At 39.7% G+C, this 21811-nt stretch overlaps 1 protein-coding gene across 1 annotated transcript in view; it reads left to right on the top strand.

Annotated features, from left to right (window-relative positions):
- Positions 1–18271, top strand: part of PNLIPRP3 (pancreatic lipase related protein 3) — a 30226-nt gene extending 11955 nt beyond the window's left edge. The window contains exons 3-12 of the mRNA XM_039872417.1: positions 1412–1531; positions 2192–2323; positions 3747–3855; positions 6763–6882; positions 6967–7089; positions 10248–10366; positions 12817–12949; positions 15184–15295; positions 17739–17906; positions 18185–18271. Coding sequence (XP_039728351.1) covers positions 1412–1531; positions 2192–2323; positions 3747–3855; positions 6763–6882; positions 6967–7089; positions 10248–10366; positions 12817–12949; positions 15184–15295; positions 17739–17906; positions 18185–18248 — 1200 coding nt within the window. The 3' untranslated portion in view covers positions 18249–18271. The remainder of the gene's footprint in view (positions 1–1411; positions 1532–2191; positions 2324–3746; positions 3856–6762; positions 6883–6966; positions 7090–10247; positions 10367–12816; positions 12950–15183; positions 15296–17738; positions 17907–18184) is intronic.
- Positions 18272–21811: the final 3540 nt, after the last annotated feature.

Raw genomic sequence — 21811 nt, 5'->3', positions numbered from 1 at the left:
AAAAGCTTTTTCTACCTTTTCTACCTTACTTAATTTACCAGTGGCTTTTGTGACAATGGAGAATGCTAGAACCCCACAATACCTGTCTGATTGCCACTTTAAGACTTGCTCAAGGTCCCACTTCTTCATACTGTTGTAGAAACAGGAAAATAGAAGATGTTTGGGGGTCTCCAGCTGCAGTTGAAATGAGCATCTTTTAGGTGCATGGATGGACAAACGTTTTTGCACGTGGATTCCATTGCTTAGCAGAGAAGTGCTTCTGAGAAAGCCCAGATACAATTGGTTTTATTGCCTTATTGGTTAAATTTGCCTTAGCAAATTTCACATGTGGCCTGAGCCCTGTCAGTAGAGAGCACTATGATCAGATCAAAGCACCGTCAGTTGAGAGCCCAGTGGTTAAGCACAAGGCTTCAGAGAAAGACGATGTGAGTTCGAACTCTGTTAAGGACTCATTAGCTACAGTGCTTTTGGACAAGTGTCTCTCATTGCGCCCTTTCCTAATTTGTAAAATTGGTACCTACCTCACTGTGTTGTGAGGGTTAAATGTTCTAACTACTCTGTAAAGTAGAACAATTCCTGACACACACGCAGATGTGTTAGCCATACTATAACTGCCATGTAAACCAGCTTATTATTCTCATAATCATTTGCTTACAGCCTTGGAAATACTTTAACCAGCCAGCAAGTTGTCTGAATAATTGCGTATCGCTGTTAAGCACAGGCAGCTCGTAATAGGCAATTTGTTTGAATTTCATAAGTATCTAAATGTGTTGTTTTCCAGTTACAGGATTTACTATTGTCGAACTTGCTCTTTGCTTATTATTCATTTTTTCTCAATAGAATTGCTTATACTTGTGCCCATTAATTTTTCTCTTAATAAAAAATTACTTAATTTGACTTTGCTTATAAAAACAACCCAACAAAATATAAGTAATACAAAAGAATACTAAACATAATCACATATTTTCATGTGGTGAGAGTCTAACCTCTAGTCCTCACTCATAAAGTGGGGTGGCCAGTCTGTTGTGGCACCCTTGTAGCACATTTCTAAGTCTCGAATAAGATAAATCTCATGAATTACTCTGACAACTGAGAAATGCTATACAAAAGTAAGGCTTACTGAAATTCTGACTGTAACTGACCCAACACTGTCTTACAAACATTGCCTTAAAACCATTTTTATTTCCTTCCTCACGATTAAATTTGCGTATTGCAATTTGTAATGCATTAATAATTTCTTGCTACTTTTGCAATGTGGAACAGTCACTATTTCCTTGGTTAACATGTATTAAAGAAGGCTGTTAAAAATTAAATTTTGTGGAAGACTTTTGAGCAGATTTTGAATAATTCTACTAGATGTTAAATGATTTTGCATTATTATTTTACCTGAATCTCTTTTCCCTTGAAACAGGAGATCAGTGCAGTTAATCACCTAACTATCCAAGCCTCATACTTTGGAACAGACAAGGTGACCCATATTAACATACCTGGATGGAATTCAGATGGAAAATGGCAGCAAGACATATGCAATGTATGGTGTGAATAAACTCTTCTTTACACTAGTGTGAAAGCTTTGTGTCTCACGTGAACATGCTTTGCATGGTATCGATCCACATTTACAGAAATCCTCCGTTCAGTCCTTCACATTGTCCATGTTCCAAGGCCTGAAGTGAATTACCCATTTCCCATTTATTTTCATCTATTATGATTTGCATAGATTATAATGAGAGCATATTTTTAAAATCACTCTTTAGTAAATTCTCACCTTCCACAAAAATTGAATAGTGTGATCAATTTCTTGTTTAATTTAAGGGTAAAAAATTACTAAATTCACTCTAAGAACTTAATTTTCCTCTCTTATACTCAATATTAATAGACTTCTAACAGAGCACACAATTAATTATTTATAAGGCCTTGTAGCGTGGTGGAATCAGGCTGTCTGAATTCATATCGTGGTTCTACTTACTAACTCTGTGATAATGGACAAGTTAATTAACCTACCTGTGCCTCAGTTTCCTTATCTGTCAATGAGGATTAAATAAGTTAATATGTGTAAAAGGGTTAGGACAGGGCCTAGCACATAGTAGGTTCTCAATACCTGCTAGTGTGATTTCTTATTATGGAATCAATCGGGCACTTAGGTTTCCTTAACTCTTATTTATTTAATCATTTCACTAAATATTTGTACCAGGTGTTGCTAAAAGTGGAAGATGTGAACTGCATTAATTTAAATTGGATTAACGGTTCTCTGGAATACATCCACGCCGTGAACAATCTCCGTGTTGCCGGTGCTGAGGTGGCTTATTTTATTGACGTTCTCATGGTAAGGAGAGTTCCTTTTTAAATTACATTTAATTGGTTATTCATCATAACACCAATAATTTGGGGCCATTTTGTGTTATTTTTATTAGCTTGCACAAGTACCGAACATGCGAAATAATAAGCAATCGTGTATAGTGGCCAGAAAAGGGAAGTTATTTCTTGAGAAGTGCCTGTGATTATACAAAGTGCCACTTGGTGGCAATGTCCCTTCACAGGCTCCTCACCAAGTGCTTTCCCTTGACCTTTCCCCCACCAAGGTCACTACCTTGGTTAGCATATAGAACCATCTCTGTTAGTTTTTATCACATTGTAAACCTATCCTTAATAATTATTTACTTTCCATCTTATAAATGCTGTTTGTTAGAATGTGAAATGCATTTTCTAACAGAAATTGGGTTCCATGGTAGTGAATTAGTTAGGTCTATAGGCCAGTCCAGGTGCAGCTCTTTAATCTACACATTTTATTTATAAGAGATATACCCGGAGACATTCATAGATCTTCAAATGCTCTGCCATTACCGAAAGCAACTCCCCACCACAAAATGCAGTGAAGTAAAATTTAAAGATTTATGACCCTTTCTGATTCTTCAAGAGAATTCACTCATTCATTCAACAAATGTTTTACTCCGCACTTGCTGAGAGCCAGGCACTGTTCTAGACACTGAAGGTACGTGGTGAGCGAGACAGTGTGCCTGATCTGATGAAGTGTAGGGACAGTGTGTGAAGAAATCCAAGGCAGTGGGACAGAGAGTGACAGGATTGGCAGCTATTAGACGGGCGGCTGAGCACAGTTATGAAACGGCCTGGAGAAGAACCACAGAGCCCGTTCGTTACTCGGCTCCACCCCCACACTTCTCTATCTGCTCTTCCCACTCTGTCAGAGGAGCCTGGAGGGCAAGGAGACGCATAGAGTGGGTCTTCGTGCACAGAGAATGAAATCCAATCGGATCGTCTCCTCTTCAGAAGGAAACCAGTCCTACGCTTTTGTGAATTTCTTCGTTGAACCTGGGGCCTTAGCTGTGGGCTCTTCTAGATCCCATGTCTTCTCAGACATTTGCTTGAGTTGCCCATGCTGGGGATGTGCCAGAAGGGTTGGGCCTCTGGAAAGATGGGCATGGGCTGGAAGCCACAGACATCGTCATCCCTGGGCTGTTCTTCTGTCCCAGAGACCATGAGGCCCTGACTGCCGGCAGAGGGGCTCTGACAGAAGGAATTCCTCCAGGCCCGCCTGACGCTCTCGCCTGCAGCCAGATGAGGATATCGGTAGAGGTGGAGGTCGCTTTGTCACTTTATCGGCCCCCATCCTGTATGGGAAAGGGAGAAACGTGGCAGCTCCTTTTTTATATTAAGCATAGTTAAGTCATTCTACCTGCTCTTTTAAAAATATTTGTTCTGTTTTCCTTTTTTAAAAAAATCCCGTCCAGAAAAAATTTGGATATCCCCCTTCGAAAGTGCACTTGATTGGCCACAGCTTGGGAGCGCATCTGGCTGGGGAAGCTGGGTCAAGAACACCAGGCCTTGGAAGAATAACTGGTAAGCCTGCCCTAGAATTAGGCCTTGAATTTGTTCATATACTTGTTTACACGTGAAATCAAGTTTCTGAACAGCAAATGAAGTATCAGAAGCGAATGTAAAATACAAGGAAATGTGACTCATCTAAACTATAACTAAAACAAGTGCTTTCAAAGTACTCGTACAGATCCAAGTTCAAGGGTATTCACTACAGCACTATCTGTGGCGGCAAAACTAATGGAGACTGTATGATCGGCCACCAGTAGGGGGCGGCTGAGTGCATTATGACCATATCCCCTGCTTTGCAATTCCATACTCACTAATACAAAGAACAAGTTAGAGCCCCACCCATGGTCCTGAAAGGATGTCCGTGACACATCTGGGTCACAGCTCACCCAGTACATGCTGGCAATATGGAACTGGTTTGTTTAAAGCCTGTGCCCGTGCCATTCCAGTTGCTAAAATTTTTAATATTATCCTGGATATACTGTTAAGTCTAAAACTAAGTTGCAGAGTAAAATATATACAATGAATTAGGCTTTGAGGGTGATAAATAATCATATCCCTTCCCTGCACTCTGACTTCCAAACTAATAGAATCAGATAGATGGAGATCAAAATATCAGCTCCATTATCCACAAGCTGGGCGGGCCTCCCCCTCCTCCTCATCTCCCATGGACAGTCAATCAACAAGTCCCACGTCTCCTTCATCTGCTTCAGGCCCTGGCCACTGTCCTAGGCTCTCTCCATCCTTTGCCTGGATCTTGGCCGTCTGTGGCTGGTACCCTAGCCCAGTCTTCCACAAGACCTACCAGTGACATCATCTTTCTTAACACAGACCGGGTCATTCTGGTGCTTGAAACTTTCCACTGTCTACAGCTTCTCGGCCTGTCATATAAACATTTCACATTTCATCATGTTTTTTTTTCATATTTCTGTGTCTTTCCACGTGCTCCTGTCTCGCCCTAGCATACTCTTACCCTTCAAGATTCATATCAAATGTGTCTTCCTGGGGCAGAGTTAATTCTCTGTACGCTTTTAAATATGACTCTACTATATTTGAAAATAAAAAAATTGTACCACATGGTCTTATAATTTTCATGTGCCCGTTATTTTTAATAGACTCTGAACTATTTAGAAAGCCTCCCTTATCCCACCCCTACCCCAGGCCTGGCAAGTAGGAGGTGCACATTTTCTGTTTATTAAAACAATAAACTGCAGTTCTGTGTATTACACACACATACACACACACACACACACACACACACACACACATATATATATGCTTTAAATTAAATTTTCATTTTACAATATTTTTTTCTAAAAATAGTTAAGAATTCCAAATTGGGTTTAATGTGTCTTGCCTCTGCAATCTCTTAATATAACAGGCTTTCCTGCTAAAATTTTTTTCTTTTTCCCAGCACTCTGATCCCAATTCCAACCCCAGCCCATCACCATCATTCTTATTTAAGAAAATAAAATTGTACTTTTATTCTGAAGTCATTGGGTGGCAGAAATCCACCCCCTTTCAGTTTTCCAGTTCTGGGGAAAGAAAAACATACAGCTTGTGAAGATGAACTTTCATGGGGCCTACACAGCCTGTGGGGCATTTAAGCCATAATTTAAAGGGAAGAACATTGCCATACATGTATTAAAGATTCACACCAGGTTACAATAAATTCGTCAAGATATGTTTTTCCTAATTCTTATTTCAAAAATCAGATACTGTATAACTCCAATTTTTTCTGCCAAGTGAATTATCATGTTGAGTAAATAGAAAACAATAAATTTTTAAAGGCTCTCTGAATGTCCAAAGAATTTATGTAATTTATGTAACATAATGCAATTTATATTCCTTCTAAGTGGTGAGTTTTTGAAAAATCATGTTCCGTGAGTAACAAAAGAACTGAAACTTCAAGAAATATTTTAACTTTATAATAAAACTAGTTTAAAACAAAATTAATATGATAGATATTAAGACATGCATAAGTTCCTGTGTCCACAGTAATTATTTATTAATGGGCAGGGAGTTATCATAAATGACTGTAGCATGGGGGTTATTCAGCCAGTTCTAGGATTTTTTTTTTAATCTGTAGACAGCCTCAGTGTTTTCCCTAATTGAGAAGAGATTACTCCCTCTATGCTGACACACACAGGCACCCAAATCCATACACACTAATGAACTCAGATCTCAAATGGTTAAGCTCTAGCTTCTGGCACATAGTGCTTCAAAAATAATTGCTGAATGTGTAAGTGAGTGGCTATATGAATGGTCGTGACCTTTTAGAGACCTCTAGATATCTTACTTTTATTTTGCTAGACATTTGAACAGAAACGATGGGCTGAGAGTCTGGACTCCTGGGCTCTTAGTCCATTTGCCTCTAACATATGGTGATCTTGTCAAGTCATTTCACTTCGCTGGGTGTCGGGCTTTTCATTTGTAAAATAATGAAGTGGAACTAAGTGAGCTTTAGCTGAGGACTAAGATTCTGTCATTTTAACTGTGTCACTTTGTAGATTCATCTTTACATACTGAAAAGCTCTTTCCTTTTATTATTATTATTATTTTTTGCTTGCACATGCTGCTTTCAAGGTCATCTCAATCGATAACCTTAATTGTTTATATGCTATTCCATATATAGACCCTCGAATAGCCACTTTAATTTTTCTGACTTTGTTAGCTGTTTTGGTGTTGTCTAGACACAGCCTTGCTTGTGTGTAGGAATCCAATGTTATACAGACCTGCATTTATATACTCAGTTTATGTATTCGTACTTTGTGCTAAGTGGTGTTTGACATGTATAAATCATATAGTTAATAGAAAAGAATACCTTGCCTTCACCATCTCTCCTCCAGAAAATAACAACACCGTCAACACACTCTTAAGTAAAACAGGGCTTGGTTTAATAGGCATCACGCTCTTCCCTAGGGTTGGACCCAGCTGGGCCCTACTTCCACAACACCCCACACGAAGTCAGGCTGGACCCCTCAGATGCCAACTTCGTCGACGTTATTCATACGAATGCACTTCGCTTCTTCTTTGAGTTCGGTAAGTTTTTAACACACACAGAAGCTACACTGAAGCGAAGAGGAGAATTTTTAGAGGCGATCATCCTGCTTTTATCTATTTCAGGTGCCGGAACTATTAACGCTTGCGGTCACCTTGACTTTTACCCAAATGGAGGGAAACACATGCCAGGATGTAAAGACTTAATTACACCTCTATTTAAATTTGATTTCAACGCTTACAAGGAAGGTAAATACTTTCTAAAATATGAAGGCCGCTGTTACACATCCACCCAGCTCTCTCCTTGGGCAGGATTCACATTCTTTTGTATATCATATAGTAAATACTATAAAATAATATAAAACTATATTTTAGCCCAAAACACTGTTGCACGTATGAAGCTCCCACCGGTTGTGAGATCTGCGAGGCCAGGTTCATATCTTAGTTATCTTTGTATCCTCAATGCCTAACAGAGTGTCTGGCATATTGTCGTTATTCAAAATAAACGAGAAGGATGGGTTCTTTTATTCAACAAATATGTATCGAGTGCTTACTAGGTACTAGACATTCTAAGAATAGCAAATATGGGAATGAATACAAAAGACAAAAATCTCTTTCTGATGAAGCTAATATTCTAATATGCTAGAAAAACAATAATAGAGTAAGTGCTAAGGAGACAAAATTAAGCATGGGATGGGAATATGATGGGTCGATGACGGTAGGGGTGAGGTGGGGAAAGGAATTTTTTGAGAGAGTGGCCAAGGAGTTCCTATTGAAAGGATTACCTAAAGAGTTAGCCATGTGGATACCTGGAGGAAAAGCATTCCAGGCTGAGGGGTGGGGGTAGCAAGTGCAAAGGACCTGGGGCAGGAGCTTGCCTGGGAGGCTCATGGCAATGAGAAGCCTATTGTGGCTGGAGGGAAGGGAAAGAGAGGAGAGTAGTAAGGCCTGAGGTTAGAGAAGGGCCAGGGCCAGGGCCAGAGGGAGGTAATACAGGGCCTGTGGATGGTAGGAAAGACTTCAGCTTTCACTCAAGTGAGATGGGAGTTGTGGGAGGATTTGATTTACTTTATAATAATCACCCTGGATCACAAATTAAGTTAATCACAAATTAAACGAATAGTATTTAACCTTTCATAGTGGTTTCCAATAATAATAATATCTACAGAGCACTTAGCTATCAGGCACCAAAACAGTTATTATTTGGGAATCCCATTCCTCCCTATCTCTATATATCATCATCATGGAAATAATGAAATATAGCATACATAATAATATAATCATACATAATAGTATGATGATATGATAAATATATGGATGATTCTAAATATCTCACTACCTCATCCCCTGTGGTCAGAATATGTAGATGATATAACTATTTGATCTTCTGTTTGGCTGATATAGAGGAAAAATACACAGACCATGACATTGAGAGGAGCTAGAATTTCTTTTTCATCACTAGAGATAAATTATAAAGTTTTAATATCTGTTCTGAAAGTGTAAATGTGACTAAAAGTATCTATTTGCAATGACTACTTAAAAAACACTGGTGAATTTGTAGATACTCAAAATGAGAATTAAAATCAATCCCACCTAGTATAGATAAGCAACATTCACTTTTAAAAGGCCAATATAAAACTAATTTTTCTTATTATTTTCCATATTACGATTTAAAATCCTTCCTATCAGGATAAAATATAGATTATAAGACTCCTTTACATAACTATATTTAGTGTTATACACAGAGCATTCGAAATTCTGTAGAGAATTAATTCAAGTAAAACATGCATTTGTCATAAGCATTTTGAGACATAAGATTTTCTACAACTTTATTGGATTAAAAGCACGTTTATCAATCATGTTAAGTCTTTAGATGAGTTTTAAGTCTTCAAGATTTTCTATCTTACATTATATTTATTACTAAGAAACCATTACTTTCAAAGTTCATTGTTCCCTATATTCTAATGAACCGTCTTGTCTAAATCAAAATTAATTGTGAACAGAAATCTGTATATAAAAAGACCTGATGTAAGCAAAGTCCTCATTTCAAAAAAGGACGATGCTAATTATTGATCTCTGCTGACTGTGTTGCATTTGTGAAATTATGCTGTCTCAATTATTTATTGCATAACAAACCATAGTGCTTAAAAGAACAATGGTTTTATGCCCAAGGTTCTAAGACTCGAGATTCAGGCAGAGTTCTGCTGAGACTCTAGAGCTTTGCGTCGTGTCTGCTGAGGGATCTCCTGCAATCGCATCTGGCCAGCGGCCGGGCTGGGCCGAGCTGAGCAGGAGGCCTTCTTCATCTGGGGTCTTGTTACCTGTCACCCTCTTTAAGCAATCTGTGATCCTTCAAGGCATCTCTCCACAGCCAGTTAACCTGGATTCCTTAACATGGAGGCTGGGTTCCAAGAGAGCAAGTGTAGACACAGGAAAGTCTCTTAAGAGACCTTCTGACGCTTTCACGGTGTCAGTTCCTTCACATTCTGTTGGTCAGAGCAAGTTACAAGACTAGCCTGTAACCCAGGAAGGGGAAAACAATAGGCTTCATCTCTAGAAGGGAGGAATGAATGGTAACATGATATTGCAAAAGGGTGAGGACCTAGAAAGGAGTGAGTGACTCATTGGAGGCCACTGTCAGAGAGTGGTGATTTATCACATATACTGAAACCAAAATCTAGTTTCTCAAAGATCAACCAAGCTGTGTAGGTCCTGGGAATGATAGTCTGTGCCATACAGTAAACATGTTGTTATGTAAGGTTAAGAGAGCACAAATGACTACGATGCTGTGATAACTTCAGAATGCACGAATGTGTTTTGATCTATCATATATTATTGCAATAATCCTAAATATTGTCAATAATGTAATGCCTGACAATGACAGAACGAATTTGTCTTTAGCATTCTTTCTGACACCTCCCACCTGCCACACCTTGAAACTCAGCTGAAGGTGTGCAGTGGTTGACGCTGTTGGCTGTTTTGTGATTGAGTAGAAGGGAGTTCGGTCCTTGCTGCAGAAATGGAGAGACAGAGAATTAATCGGTCTAAGGTGGAGATGCTGCATGCACAGGGACGCTTAAAGCTCTAAGTGCTTATGTCAGAGATCTGGGAAGCTTGCGGGATATTAATGTCAGAGCACAGGATCATCTACGTTTGTGTTTGTTTATTTATCCTGCTTGAATGTCCCTTTAGATTCACACAAAGAATTCTTTGATACAAAGAAAATGTTATGTAATATTGATAAATATTGTGCAATATCCAAGCCTATACACAAGGTATAACCGTTTAGACCCAAGTCAAGATACTGTCATTTGAAGTTATTTTTTTCTAAAAAAAAAATGGTTCATACTCTCTGTTATTAGTTAAGCAGTTCATTGCTATGAGTTAACTGAAAATTCTTTTCACAGAAGTGTCTTCCTTCTTTGACTGCAACCATGCCCGGAGTCATCGCTTTTATATGGAAAGCATTCTCAATCCTGATGCATTTATTGCTTATCCTTGTAGATCCTATGAATCTTTTAAAGCAGTAAGTAAAGCATTTTGCAGTGAAATTTAATTAGCGAGTCATTTTTTGAAGCATGATCAGCCAACTAAAAATTAGGACTTTGTGTTTGTGGTTAAAAAAAATAATTGTATCTGCCATTTTAGGAGATAGTAGATTCTTTCTGTGTCGAGTACTGAACAGTAGCTGGGGTTGCTGAAGGGCTTAAATAACTAAACAAAGCATTTGTATTCTGGTTGTTTCAGCTCTTTTGAAGATTATATCCAGTTTTGTTTTTTCGGCCATTTGTTATGCAGTAATTAGATGCTATTGTGTAACAGGAATAAGTCCAGGGCAAAATTTTTTTCTGTATATATTATATATTTTAAATGGCATCTTCAAAGATGCCCCAAGAAAGCTGAACCAATCGATAACTACAACCAAACATGTTGCTATTCACTTGGAACATTAAAATTATTTTATTAAAATTTAATTATTCATACAGTGCAGAACTAAAGCATGGACAGCTCACAGGAGTTCCATACAGATCAATACGTGACAAAATACTAAATCTGATTTTACTCGAGTAATAAAGCACACAGTGCCAGATCTGAGCTAAACATATTTTTCATCTGGTTATCACTATGAAAAGGGGAAAGAAAATCTATTTTGTAGTGGGAAGTGGAAAGATTTTCCCTCTTGTGTTTAGAGACCACTGTTTTATCAGGGTAGAAAAACATCACAGGGGTTCCAGCTGAAGTTTATTGTAAGCAATAGCGCTTGGTGACTAAGTGCAGTGTTGGGACAGGAATGAACATTTCCCTGCCGTTGCAGAGCACGGTGAGCGGATGCCCTCAGGCCGTCCTCGCCGTTTCCGGAGCCAGTTTTCTTATTCACGATGGATGTGCCCTGAGAACTTCCGTTCTCAGAAAGTTTGACAGACAAACACTGGCATTTCCCTCTATAGCCTCCTGCTCTTCCACCTCTGGCTTCCACGAGCCCAGATGCTGCCCTACGTGGCAAAAGGGTCCTGGAGCTGACCAAACAGGTGGAGGCAGACCCTCGGAGTCATGCTGTAGTCAGAGATAACGGGATTCAATCTGCCCGGTTGGAGAATCTTAGACTCCTGTGCCACACGGATGCAAGTTATGGGTACAAGACTAGAGAACCTGGAGTCAATCTTCTTGACATGTTTTATTGTACTTTTACCCAAATTGTCACAAAAATAAAACGACGTGATATAATATAATGTAACGTAACATAACGTAACGTAATGTAGAATTAAAAAAATAAGGAGAGGTTTTAGCATCCAAGCTGCCTAGGCACATTCTTGTTCCGTCGCTCACCCAAAGTGCTACATTGGACAAATTGTTTCACTTCTCTGCACTTGAGTTTCCACCGCTGTAAAATAGGGTTAATTGAGTTAAATCACATAAAGTGCTTAGAACGATGCCTGTCACGTGGTAAGCACTCAGTAAATATGAGCTGTTATTATTTTCCTTCATTAAAAATGGAGTTTTAAGTAGGGGTGTTTTCCTATAGTCCTAGTCCAAATGTCCATGTTTTATAAATCTAAAAGTTCAAACACTACTACCCAGATTTTTTAAAAAGTTAACATCTTGTTAGTTTTGCTTTAGATTTTAAAACATACAGATAAATTTGAAGAATTGAGGTAACTTGTATGCCCTCACTGCCTACCCTAAGTCAGAATTTGAAGTGAAACATATATATCAAATAAATGACATCATACTGTACATATCCTTCTGGATTTGCTTTTCTCATTAAATTTTATAAATTTGAAATCTACATTGATTACATAGATCTATGTATTTATTTCGTAGGAATCAGCCACAGTTTATTTATTCATTCCTCCACTAATGTGCCTTTTGGCTATTTCCATTTTTTGTTATTGGAAGTAATTCGGCAATAAACACCTCTGCACGTGTCCTTATGAACTTGGGTGGAAATTTCTTTAGGGCATATAACAGAGGTGAAATTGTCACAGCGTTCGTGCATTTCCGGGGGTTGCCAAATGACTCTCTGCAATGTCTGTCAGTTTATGTCATCAGAAGCAAATGTGAATCCCCCACTCCAGTCTTCACCAGTACCTGGGTTTGCCAATCGTTTTAATTTTTCAAATCTGCTGAAATTCCATGTTGTTTTAATTGGCACATCTCTGACAACTAGTAAGAGTAAGCATCTTTTTACATCGTTATTGACTATTCGAGCGTCTTCTTCTGTGCATTGTCTATTCAGATCATTTACCTGTTTTACTGACAGGCCATCCTACTTTTTTCTCCTCCGTTGTTTCTGTCTTATTTTGTTTTGTTTTTGCAAACGGGCAGCGTGCCCTGTCAGGCAACTTAGTCATTTTTAAATGCATACACTTTGTTTAAATTTCAAAGATTTATTATAGTTGAATAATATAGCATAAGTTTATTGAAGGGCAACATTTCTGATTACGTTTCTGATTGCCTCATATTTTCTGTCACCAGGGAGATTGCTTCCATTGCCCTGAAGAAGGTTGCCCAACGATGGGTCATTTTGCTGATAGATTTCACCTCAAAAATAGGAAGCCTAATAGAGCATATTATTTTTTAAACACTGGGGCTCTTTCCCCTTTTGCTCGTAAGTATTATAGCTAAGTTTTATTGTCGTGCTTTAAGGTACTCATTTTTTTTTTAATTCAACAGTTTTTACTGAGGGTCTACTAAATAAGTGGGCTTTGGGCCAGACTTTGAGGATGCAGTGAAGGAAAAGATGGTGAGTTTAGGCTAATGGGGAAGACAGCAAAAAAAAATAAATAAATAAAGTTATCGGTTTCAAGAAATTTTGTGTTAGGAGACAGAGGAGGAACTTCCATGACCAGGTCGGGGGAGCGTTCTGAGGGACCGTGATTTCTACACCGACTCCTGAAAGATGGGTCAACAGGAGAAGAAAATGGGAGTATGGGAGGCAGAAGGAACCGCCTGGAGGTAAGAAAGAGCCATGACTGAAAGGAGAGCCGGGATGATAGGGACCAGGAGGAGAGTAATATGACATGAGGCCTGAGAGAAGTACGTTGGGTCAAATATGAAATTGTGCACTATGGGGGGAGTCTGGGCTTTGCCTTTGGGCTCATGGAAAGCCACGGAAGAATATTAAGATTATCAGATTGTTTTATTTTAGAGCAATCACTCTAGTTGCTGCATGGATGGAGGCAGAGTAACCTGTTAGAACAGGTGTTGCCTCACACTATGTGAGGTAGTGAATGTGTTATCGTACTTTATTGTGCTCATCATTTTGTAATATATGTACGTCAGATTATCACATTATACACTTGAAATTGACACACCGTTATATATAAATTCAGTCGCAATAAAGCTGGGAGGGAAAAATACAACAGTTATTGCAAAATCCAGGCATAAGGGTAGAGAGAAGTGGAGAGAATAAGAGGTTAGGAGGTGGCAGCAAAAAGCAACTTGGTGAATGGATTTGAGGGACACGGGAAGTAGAAGTCAAGGATGATTCTGGCTGGGTGGATTCTGTGCCGTTTGCTGAGCGTGGTAACAGGAAGAGAGGCTGGTTTGGAGTAAGCTGATGGGCTCAGTTTCAAACATGTCAGGTTTGGGATGCCTTTTGGACTCGCCCACTAGGCAGGTAGAGATACGGGTGTCAGCCTCTGGCGATAGCTGTGGTCCACAGATAGAGATTTGAGAGTCACCTGTGTTTAGACAGTCCTCGGAGCTGCGAAAGTCAATGATGTAATTACCCAAGAAAACTGTGTCAAGTTGAGAAAAAAAAAAGAGCAAAGCAAGAGGCCCCTGCCAGGAAGACTGAGGAATGGGCAGAGAGGGAGAAGGGTAATCGGTGTTAAAAGAGCCAAGAAAAGAAAGAGGGTGAGGAAGGGAAGATGCATTCACTGCATCAAACATACTAAAAGGAGAAGAGACAAGAGCTCATGGGACGAAGCACCCATTATCATCAGTGCCCTTAGGGAGACTGGTGTCGGTGGAGAAGTGACCGTGGGGGCATTACTGCAGTGGAACGGGCTGAAGGGGCCAAGAGTATTCTTCGGCAATGATTAACCCATTGAATAATCTTTCTGGTAGGTTTTACCCCTTTCAGATACTTTTCAAACAACTTTATGAAGAATTGCATTTTTTTTCAACATGTTATTAAGCATGCAACAATTTCAGAATTCAGAATGAAAACTCTGTTTAGCTCTACATTTTTTTAAAGTTACACTTGACCATTTACAAGGGAATTATCCTTTTGGGGGGTTGTGCAGGACTAGGCATCCCCAGCACATGCTCCTGCAGGAAAGGAAGCAGCAGTTCACTCCGCCTATAAGGTCATTATAAAAGCACAGACCTTCCTGCCCAGTAGGTTTTCAAGATCTTTTCCGGATTAGTTGTCCAACTATGGCAAATAAAAAGCTGGCTACAGAAAGTAACACATACCACAGAACACAAGGACAATGGACAGAAGAAGACACACAACTTCCATTTTAAAGAGTCGTAACAGTGCCTGGAAAATTGGAGAATTTTCTTTTAAAAACATCATTACACTATTTACTTGCGGAAAATCAAAATGTGAACGTTTATATGTATTTTCAAATGTAGTTTTTCACCGAATTCACTCGAGCTAGCTCAAGTACTTTTTATGAACACAACAGCCTTGTTATACTTTAACCCTGAAAGTTGCATTCACGTTAAAGAGCCCAGGCTCTCTTGCTTTTCACATATTTTTAACTCTTTATTTTCTTTCTTTCTCTCTTCTCTCTCTCTCTCTCTCTCTCTCTCTCTCTTTCTCTCTCTCTCTCTCTCTCTCTCTCTCTATCTCTCTCTCTATCTCTCTCTCTGTTTTTACCCTGTTTCAAGGTTGGAGGCACAAACTGTCTGTCAAGCTTGCTGGAAACAACGCCACTCAAGGGAGCCTGTTTCTCCGTGTAGGTGGAACGGCCGGAAGGACAGGGGAGCTGGAGATGGCCAGGTAGGCGAGGACAAGGGACCTGCAGGTAACGCAGTGCTGGGCGCTCGGTCAGACTGGCTCAGGGAGCTGCTCCGTCTTTCCTTTTCCTGTCGTATTTGACTTTTGTTTTTACTTCATGTTTTCCAGATATAAAATAGAAATCATGATATAGATTTTCTCCACAGTTCAAGCTACAAACAGAAAATGTTAGGTAATGATAACTTGAAAAGACAGATCTAGATAATATAGCAAGAGGAAAAAAGTTAATGGAAGAGTAAACCAGATATGTAGTTATTTGGCTATCCAGTCCATTTAATATTATACAAATTTGGGCATATATTTTTATGTGTGTAGATTTCAAATTACTTATGAAATAAGACATTTATATCAATTGCCAGATTTCTAGTAAGCTACCTAACTCAGTGGTACTCGCAGACAGGGGACACGTGTTGGAACAGTCAAAGGCAGAAATGATTCATTGGAGACATTCGCTGCATATTTGTGGCTATGGTCACCTTTTATCTTGTTTTCCTTGATCTTTTCTTTGATCAGCCTTAGCACTTTTATATTACATATTTCACTTTCATTGTTTAGTTCTGTAGTTCATTTTAGAATTAACATTATATGCACTAATTAGATATCACTCTTTTGCAAACTAATGGATGGATTAAATGCTTCGCCTCTGTGGTTTTCATCATCTTCAAATATTAGGCAGAGGCATGAAAAGCAGAGATTTCGTGGTTATTTTATCAGTTGGAATATTCATCAGATTAATCACTCTGCCTTGCCTTGGCGCAACTGCTTATAAATCTGGGTTCAGTGAGCAAACGTCTGAATCCTAGTTAAGGCGCAGGCCCCAGCTCACCTTTCTAGCTGTGTCTCCCACCAGATGGCTTCGTTCATCTTCGGCTCAGCCAGTTCATTCTGATGGCACCACCCAGACTGGAATAGATCCCACCCTTTCCTTCCTTCCTGTCTTCACCTAGGCCATTCCTTGTTCCAAATACCCTTCCCTGTCTTCGCGTATCTCATTTCCACCTGCTCTTCATATCTCTCAAAGCTCTTCAACACAGTCATGTGCCTGTGGCTCTGAGGCCCACAGACACTGCCCAAGGCTGTGCAGTTTGTACCTGAGCAAAAGCACCTGGCCTGGGGCAGGTGGGGATGAATATACAGTTTCTGTCCTTCTTAAGGCCTGTGAGAATGTTTTGACATTTCTGTACTGCTAATGTCTAAAGAAGCTGTGAGTAATGTTATATAGTTATATATATATATAACTATATATATATATACATACATATGTATATGTACATATTATATATTTATATAGTTATATAGTTATAGTTAGCTACCTAACTCAGCTTTATATAGTTATAAAGTTATATAGTTATACAGTTAACCAATCCTCTTTTAACAATAATTAAGCATTTCAGGTTCACAGTAGATGTCTCATCTGAACATGAAGTCAGCTAAATGAATTTATATGCTAGCCTAGTCCTAGTCTTCAGTCAAGCTGTAAGAGTCTGCCTTCATGTAGATTATATAATAGCTGTTTGAGCTTCTAATGACCCCGTCGTGGAGGGCTGCACTGCTGTGCACCGAGAGAAGGCAGTTCAGGAAGCAGCAGGGAGATTACCCCTAAGAACGTGGAAGAAAAGTTGTCTTCTGATAATTAAATCAATTAATTCTACATGTAATGGAATAAGATAGGATCGAGGAATAGCAATATTCATTCATTCATTCAACCAACATTCAAATGCCTACTGTGTACCAGGAGTTGTTCTAATGGCTAGGGATACAGACATGGGTCCTACTCTCAGAGAACTTATCTTCCAGTTAGTGGAGACAATAAATTAACAAAAGAATAAGGAAAGAGCAGGAATAAGGAAATCTCATCTGGTCCAATTTTGGCTTGGATAAAATATATTTTATGCCTCAAGATAATCCATTTCTCTCTGCTCTCTTGCTTTGCTCACCAAAACATCTTTTTATACAGATGAAAAAGGTACCAGGGGAAGACTAGGAGAGCATTCTGGTTAATAAAAAGGAAGCATTTCTTCATTGTAAACTAATAAACAAGCTTCTAGTTTATAAATCAGTTTTGGATGAATTAGTCCATCACTAACAATTTGATCATTTCCCAGTGTCTGTAAAATCTGGTGTCTGATACTACAAAGCCAAGACCAGAATCTTTCATGATAGAGAACTCATCAAGATAATGCCTCTCTTGGCATCCCCTAAAAATCAACTGGTCAGGCTTCCCATTTACGTCACCCTTCTCTCAAGCTTCAGAACCACGCTATTCTGAGATGCTGACCAATAGGAATAGAAAGAATAAATCTCCTTACAAGCAAATGCCAGCACATACAACTTTCTCCTCCACGGTACACGCACAGATGTTGTCTTTCGCTTTGGCAATGAGAATACCCAGTACAGATTACGAGTCTCGTTTTTCTGTTTACAGTGGAACATTGAAGCCAGGCATGACTTATACAAGATTAATTGATGCAGACGTTAATGTTGGAAATATAACAAGTATTGAGTTCATTTGGAAGAAGCACTCGTTTGGACATTCTTGGAATAAGTTGGGAGCAGAAATGGTGATAGATGTATCTGGAAAATATGGATATGAGTAAGTATCACTTTTTCCTTTGCATTTTCATAGTTTGAATTTTATAAATGGTATTTAAAACCCACATATAATTTAAAATTTGCAACTAGTATAAAAATTTGTACATCTTAAAATTTTGCAATTGAAGAAAAGGAATATTATTTAAAAAATCAATACTGTCTTTGCAAAAGTGTTTACAAAATAATAATTGCTCATTCAATTAAAAGATCTACCTATGTCTTTTCTCTCCCTGGAATCATATTAATATCCTTTTTTCCTCCCCTCTTTCAATTTTTCAGATCTATCTTCTGTAGCCAGGACATTACAGAGCCTAATATTGCCCAGATCCTGAAACCATGCTGATCCCAGACACAGTCTTGACGGATTTTTTTTTAATGCGACAATGAAAAAAAAAAAAAAACAAATCTCCTGGTTGGTAATCAGACCAGACTTCACTTTTGTAAATACGATAGAAAAGTACAGTTGCTTTTTCCTATGTAGAATGTCTTTCTCATTGATAAACTTTTATATGTGCCTTAAAAATAACCTGACTCCTAGGACAGAGTGTGGTGCTAGAATCTGGGAATCGGTGACAGAACAGGGCTGCGCCGGAATCTCCCTGAGTGAGACGAGGCGATGCAGGCAGACGGCGGGGCAAACGCACTGGGCGAAAGCGAGACTCTGGCTGAGTGAGGTTATGTTTTGAGTATTTCCAGATAGAATAATCATTGTTCTAAAATGATTTGAAGAATATTTATTATGTTATTGAACCTTGCGAAGACAAATTATGGCTATAGTTCATGATATATAAATTATAACCCTGTGGGTTGATACGTGTATTAATAACAAAACCTGATGAGAGTACGTTAGCATTTCCGAGGTTTTCCTTGGTCGTCAGGGTGTGTGAGAGATAAGAGAGATTGTGGAGCTTATCTACGGTGTGTATCATTTAGCAGTGAGCCCTGAGCACCGCCAGCCCCTTCTTCTAGAAGCTCCCTTCCCCACAGTACTCTCTCCCTGGGCCTTGAAGGCCCCCTTACAAATTTGTATTTAGCATTTCATTTGTAAAGCACTTAACTAAGCTTTGTGTTGGCAATAACAATATTGTAATATTTAAATGCGTCCATTGTCTTTTCTTTTATTTTGCTTCAGTTTCTTCTAATTCAGTTGTCCTTATCCGGTGAAAATGAAAGATGAATGTTTTTATAGCTCTGCTTTCATCAGTGTTTAGCCCCTAGCACCAGGCTATAAATATGGTTGAAACGAAATGATGACAGATACTCTGCAGAGGGTTTCTGCGTTCTCCTTGTTGCCTCGCTGCCAACTGAACCGTAAGAAGAGCTCCATGGGTGTACACGAACTTGAGTTGTGGCAGAAAGCAGAGAACAAAGTGGGGTGACACATTTCCATTGTGCAAGTAGCAGATAGAAGACCAATGGGTGCACAAGGCTTGGTGGAAGGAGGAAAGGAGATGGGACGCATTTGGCATGACCTGGCTGAGTGTCCCTCCCCGGTGGACATATCAGCCCTAGGCCTAGGCCAGACCAGGACCAGGATGGCCCTGGGCACCTCCTGCATGTGTGGGGTCTGAGTCCTACTGGCTCAGCACTCCACAGCAACCTGGCAGTGGAGTTGGCTCTATGGCTGGGGGATGGTGGGGGTTCCTTAGTGTGAGAACAGCTGTCCTGAGCTTGTACCACTCTGCTCAGCCCATCTTTCTTTGGGGAAGGGCTCACTGACCGGGAGGAAGAGTTCCAAATCAGGATGTGGCATTAGGCTCTGTGAGTCCTGGCCAGCGTCCTGGCCCAGGAAATCTCATGGACAACACATTCTATGCTTGAAAAGGCAAAGAGAAGTCAGTTAATTTCTGGGAACCCTATTTTAATAAAATATAGACTTCCTGTCCCATAGTTCTTAATATCTGCCCCCTCTTTTGCATTTTAAGAATATAGTGAAGATGAAAAATAATGCATGAACTATCTAGGCAAAAACATTCTGAAAGGTCAAGTAGACATTATTTTCTGTGTGTGTTATTGCCTAGGAAAGCTCTAAAAAATTATTCCATTTCTCTCTGAGTGCCTCGCATTTCTGTTGCGCAGTATTTGGGGCTGCAAATGTTCGGACAAGGACTATTAGGAAATTCTTCTGCTTCTTGAATGAACTGCCATTAATGCAGAAAAGTGACTACCAATCCAATCAGTCATTTACTTCCTCCACTCCCCATTGTCACTGATTCACACTTGTCTCTTGTCAGCGTTTCACCCGCAAACACCCACCTCTAAATTTTCTAATCAGAGCTCCCCCTCTCCAGCCATGACTGCCTCCCTTCGGGCTCACCATTTTATAAAAGCGAACAACGATAATGTTTAAATGAGTTTAAGGTTAACTTAAAAAATTAACAATAATTCCTTAATGTCATCCTATTCAGCTTGTATTTAAATTAGAGCGTCTGAAAAATGTCTTTCGGCAGCGCGTTTGTTTAAATTGGGATCCAAGCAAGAGCCACATTGCCTTTGATTGACGTGGCCCTACGCCTCTCTCCATCTCCAACAGTTCCCCAGCTGCTTCTTCCACACCAGTTGTTGAATAAACCAGGTCACGAGCCTTGTAAAATTTCTCACATTCAAGTGATGGAATGCCCTAATATTATTTAGCATATTTCCCTATCCTGTATATTTCCTGCAAACTAGTATCAAGGTGGAGGGACTTGATGAGGTTCAGGGTCCTCCCCGCTGGGCAGTGGGGATGGACCACCTACCTGCTGGCCTACAGGGTAGGCGATTTCTGTACCAACATTGAAGATCTTTAGTTAACTGCTGACCTTTTTTTTTTTTTTAATTTAAAGGATTCTATATGCAGTAGCACTTTATAAATGTGAAAAGGCTGTACCGATTAGAGTCGTGGGTAACACTGACTATTGGATGGCTTGGAATCTAGTCGCTAAACTTCGGGCAGACAAGAGAAAGGTGCCTGGAGAAGGTTTACCAGGGCGTGTGCCCCGGGAGGGTGGAGGAAAGGGACAGAGCTCATTAAGGACTCGGGTACAGAAGAGGCATTGAACTCCATGCCATGCCCAGAGCTGGAGGGAGATAATAAAAGCCCTGGCAGAAGCTGAGGAAGAGTCAGATACCCGTTTGAGTTGTGTATCTATTTTCCCAGGCTCCTCAGATCTGAGTGAATAATAGAATTACCCTGTTTAATGAAGCCCTCAGGTTCGGTTGACTCTGCCACTCTCCAGAATGAGCTGAGGGCCTCGGGAAGAGAAGTGTAATTTATGCCAAGCTGTTGTTTTCCAGTCTTTTAAAACCTGAGCTCGTGTTAGATAAATAGAAAAATCTCACGTCCCTCCTGGGGCCTTCTCTCCCCCACTTGGGAAAATCAGTCTTTTTTATATACCCTCCAACCAGAAAGATTGTGTAAATCTTTACTTTCTGTAAATTGTTGTAATAAAAATGATAGGCGTGCTTTGCTTCGTGTTGTTTTTTCCCCCCAGATTCCTACTGATGTTGTAAGACCAGATGGGCTTTTTTCAGTTTTACACACGCCTCTCCAGGAGTTCTGCTCCGAACGCTTTGTCACGCTCAGGAGAGTGGAATCTCTCTTAGATTTCATTCCAACACGAGGGGCTGAACGTCAACATGGACTGAGCCAAAGATTTTTGGCAAATGTTTCCTTCCTTACGGCTTACTTTCTGCGTTTGACTTTTGCAGACATTTAGCCTTTACATCATCATATATATTTTTTCTTTTCATAGGCCTTTTCGATTCATTCGTGCATTCATTTAACAAATGTTAAATGTTATCCCTATGTACCAGGCCTCGTGCTGAATAACAAGATCAAATGAAAGACAAGAGATAGTTTCCGCCCTTGAGGGATACGCAGCGTTGAGGAGGACACGGGAAAGGAAATCACTGATTAGGACGCAT

The sequence above is a fragment of the Pteropus medius genome, unplaced genomic scaffold (assembly GCF_902729225.1).
Source record: "Pteropus medius unplaced genomic scaffold, Ma_sr-lr_union100, whole genome shotgun sequence".
Taxonomy (NCBI): Eukaryota; Metazoa; Chordata; class Mammalia; order Chiroptera; family Pteropodidae; genus Pteropus; species Pteropus medius.
Note: the sequence above shows the minus strand (reverse complement) of the source record. Positions and strands in the feature narration are given on the sequence as shown.